Below are 3,361 nucleotides of genomic sequence, written 5' to 3'. Positions count from 1 at the left end.
GGTCTACTCCACTTCCTTGTTGCCTGCTTAGACTCTTGGCACTCTTAGGTGAGCAGACTTAGTCAGCCTGTGTTGCCCTAACACATAGGCCGTTTCTCCTCCTTGTCTCTCTAGTGATCCTCATACTCATGATCATGGCTAGCTCCAATTGTATGCTGTAGCCTCACAATTAGTCTGGACATATGGTCCACAACAGATAACCTCATACTCCAGGACATGCTATTACTAAATTATGATAGGGAACAAATTGTAACTGATGTTTAATTGATCACCCTGTCCTACTCATAGCATGGTAATTGGATGACAGGAGTTGGCCACATGATCATGAACATGAACATAAAGGTCAGTTCCCTGTAAGGAAAGCATACATCCAAATGTAAGGCAACAATACAGCTATGGTTCACCTGAAGCATGCCAGCTTTGAGCACCTTGTTTCAAATGACTGTTCTTTGCCTCCCATTGGGCTGCTAATGCCTTGCATGCTCCCTCTAAAGAGTGCTTAGTGTGGACATAGTCACAAACACAAGAGGCAACAACATCTCCATTCACTACTCACAGCTCCACATTGTGCCAGTTGAGAGCCACAAGTTCATGATTGAGATCCATCTTGGATGCCTCGCTGAGCCGTTGCTGAAGATGATCCATCTTGCAGGCAATGGCATTGAGCAAATACTGCAGCATGACCACTTCAGTGCAAGTGATGTGGGTCACACCTGCGGTGTCCTGGGGCACCTCTTGACAAGCCTTTTCCAGCAAGTTCCAGGACTGGTCAGTGGTGGGCTCATACTGTGTGCAGGCATTGTGCACCCTCTTGATCTCAAACTCAAGGTGACACTTCTGAGCTGCAAGGGTGTCCATCTTGATGGGCTTGCTCATGGTTGGCTTGCACTGGCAATATATCTCCAGTTGTCCATTCTCCTTGTGAAGCATATGGATTTCTTTGAGCTTGGTGAAAATGTCATGCACAATAAAAACCTGGGTGATGATGTAATTGACTGTGCTATCAATGGTTGATGTGGCCAGGTTGGCTGGGTTGACAGAGATGACATTTGACATGATATTGAAAGAACAGCTGAGCATTGAAGTCAGTGCCTGTACACCAGCTGAGACTGCTGGCACTCATGTGCAGCACTAAGAGGGAAGGGGAATTAGCAGAGTTCGAGTTGTTGCCCCTTTGTACCTTATATCTGAGTGCACTGGCCCTCTTGAAGGCTGTGCATGGTTGGCTCTGTGCTCACATGGCCCTGGAACCCATCATTGCATCTCAATCAGGACTCCTTCCTCATGGACTTGAACATCATGGATGTGAACATGATCATGAGTACTGCATTTCTGCACTCTTTCTTGACAGGAACCAACACTGAATGCAGGTGGATCATAATGCATCTCTGCATAGATGTACCAGATCAACTGAGCTGTCACACCTGAATTGCTTCCACACATGAGCATTAGTATGTGGGGATGTTTGGCTTTATCCACCCACTTTTGATGGTCAGAAAAGCAGAAACATACCAAACACCATAAGTAGTCAGTGTCTTAGGAAGTTTGTATGCAGGTGCTCCTTGGGAAACACTGAGATCCGCATGATGGATACCACTCCCCTGCTCCAGATCATGGTGAAATGGACAATTGCCTCAAGCTAAAGGTATTCATGAGCATGTACATGACTATGGCAGTAACATAAATGATAATAATGGCAATAGTGGTGACAGCTCCAAGAATATCACATTAAGAAAATGAGTGATGGATGAGCTGGTCAACAGAAGAGACAGCTCCATTCACCACCCTTGATGAAGAAACTCTTAACATGAAAGTGAGCAATCAGCTGTTACTAAGGATCACATGGTGCAATACACACCAACGCTAGGTGATATGTGCTGTGGTGGTGAAAGTTTGCAAGCAGCAACATGTGATCAGGAGGGAGGAGGGGAGTTGTTCCATTTGCTGGTAATCTCTGCAGTGGTTGCCAACAGCAATAGAGGATTGTCAGTCATGTTCATGAACATGGCATTGAGCAGGTCCACAAGCACACAACAATGTCTCCACTTGCAGACACAATCTAAGGACTGCTTACTGGTCTCATTCACTTTGCTGTGTTTCTCCTTTGCATATTGTTGTTCATGCTGCAGGCAAGCCAGCCATGTTGTGTGGCAACATTCAGTGATGCACTGTGTATACTAAGCAAATTTACTGTGCCACCCACTCAGTATGGCTTTGCAAGATATCACTTATGAATGAAGGCACAAGTATGATGCACAAGGTGGGGTTATGAAGTAGGCCATGCTATAAGTGGTGCTGATTGATCCATCCCTATTTCATGTGACAGGATGCATGCCTGTAGCTTTGTGGATAGCATTATTCATGTAATATATATGTGCCAAGAGAGATGGAAGGGAAAGATGATTAGTGGAATCCAGCCTTGATGCTGTTCAGGTGACAATCATGAACACAATCATGTTCATGATATGGGCCACTGAAAAGATGACTTGGCAGGTAAGGCAGCTGATACCTGGCATCAAAGGTGTCCATGTACAAATTGTCCCAATGATACACTGGCACTGGACCAGGACCATAGGACCCTGGTGGCCATGGATGCCAGTATTGTCTGCCATCCAGCATTGGAGTACCTCTGCTATGCTCATGAGAAGAGCCATACCCATAGACTGGGCCTCTGAAGTATTGCCCATCAGGGGGTGGTCAATAGGGGTAGGAAAGTTGAGCTTCCTCTGCAGCATATGGAGGAGCATGAGGACTGATGCCTGGTGGTGTTAGGTGCTGGGATGACAGTGGACAGTCCACTTGGACATGAGCATTTGCAGTTCCACCATCATGATCATGAGCATGAGCATGTGGCTCACACTCCACAGCCTGCCCAGCCACTGGAGGGCCCTGGGAGCTGGGAGGGTGGGGTTGAGATGTGGAGCCAGTTGGGTCTGGCCCAAGCAGCCTTCCTGGTTGATGTTGGGTTGGGCGCACAGTACTGGAGACAGAGGCTGCTGGTCTATCCTCACAGGCATGCTCATGTGCAGAACCTGCAGATGGACAGTCTGTTCCCCCAGCAGTTGGCAGCTGGGAACTGGCAACAGGTACTTTGACTGTTGTTGGTTCAGGGCCAAGATCACTTGGGCTTGCAGGAGGCAAGTTGCCAGGCAATCTGCCTTGGCGCTGTTAGGGCAACACAGGCTGCTCACCTAAGAGTGCCAAGAGTCTAAGCAGGCAACAAGGAAGTGGAGTAGACCTGATGACTAAGACCTATCTACAGTATAGGTACCTGTGGATGATCCTAAGAGACCAAGTCTGAAGAGACAGTCCCCAGGCAGAGTAGGCCTTATATTTATACCTCTGTGGTGGAACCTGCTAG

At 47.5% G+C, this 3,361-nt stretch overlaps 1 protein-coding gene across 1 annotated transcript; it reads right to left on the bottom strand.

The window, feature by feature from the left end:
* Window positions 1-552: 552 nt before the first annotated feature.
* On the bottom strand, window positions 553-1,056 carry DACRYDRAFT_112186 (uncharacterized protein; the record flags this gene model as incomplete). Its single annotated transcript, XM_040769365.1, has 1 exon — window positions 553-1,056. The coding sequence occupies one exon, from the start codon at window positions 1,054-1,056 to the stop codon at window positions 553-555; it is 504 nt and encodes a 167-aa protein (XP_040624140.1).
* Between the last annotated feature and the right edge of the window lie 2,305 nt (window positions 1,057-3,361).

The sequence above is a fragment of the Dacryopinax primogenitus genome (assembly GCF_000292625.1).
Source record: "Dacryopinax primogenitus strain DJM-731 SS1 chromosome Unknown DACRYscaffold_24, whole genome shotgun sequence".
Taxonomy (NCBI): domain Eukaryota; kingdom Fungi; phylum Basidiomycota; class Dacrymycetes; order Dacrymycetales; family Dacrymycetaceae; genus Dacryopinax; species Dacryopinax primogenitus.
The sequence above is the reverse complement of the archived record's forward strand: the minus strand, read 5'-3'. Positions and strand labels throughout refer to the sequence as shown.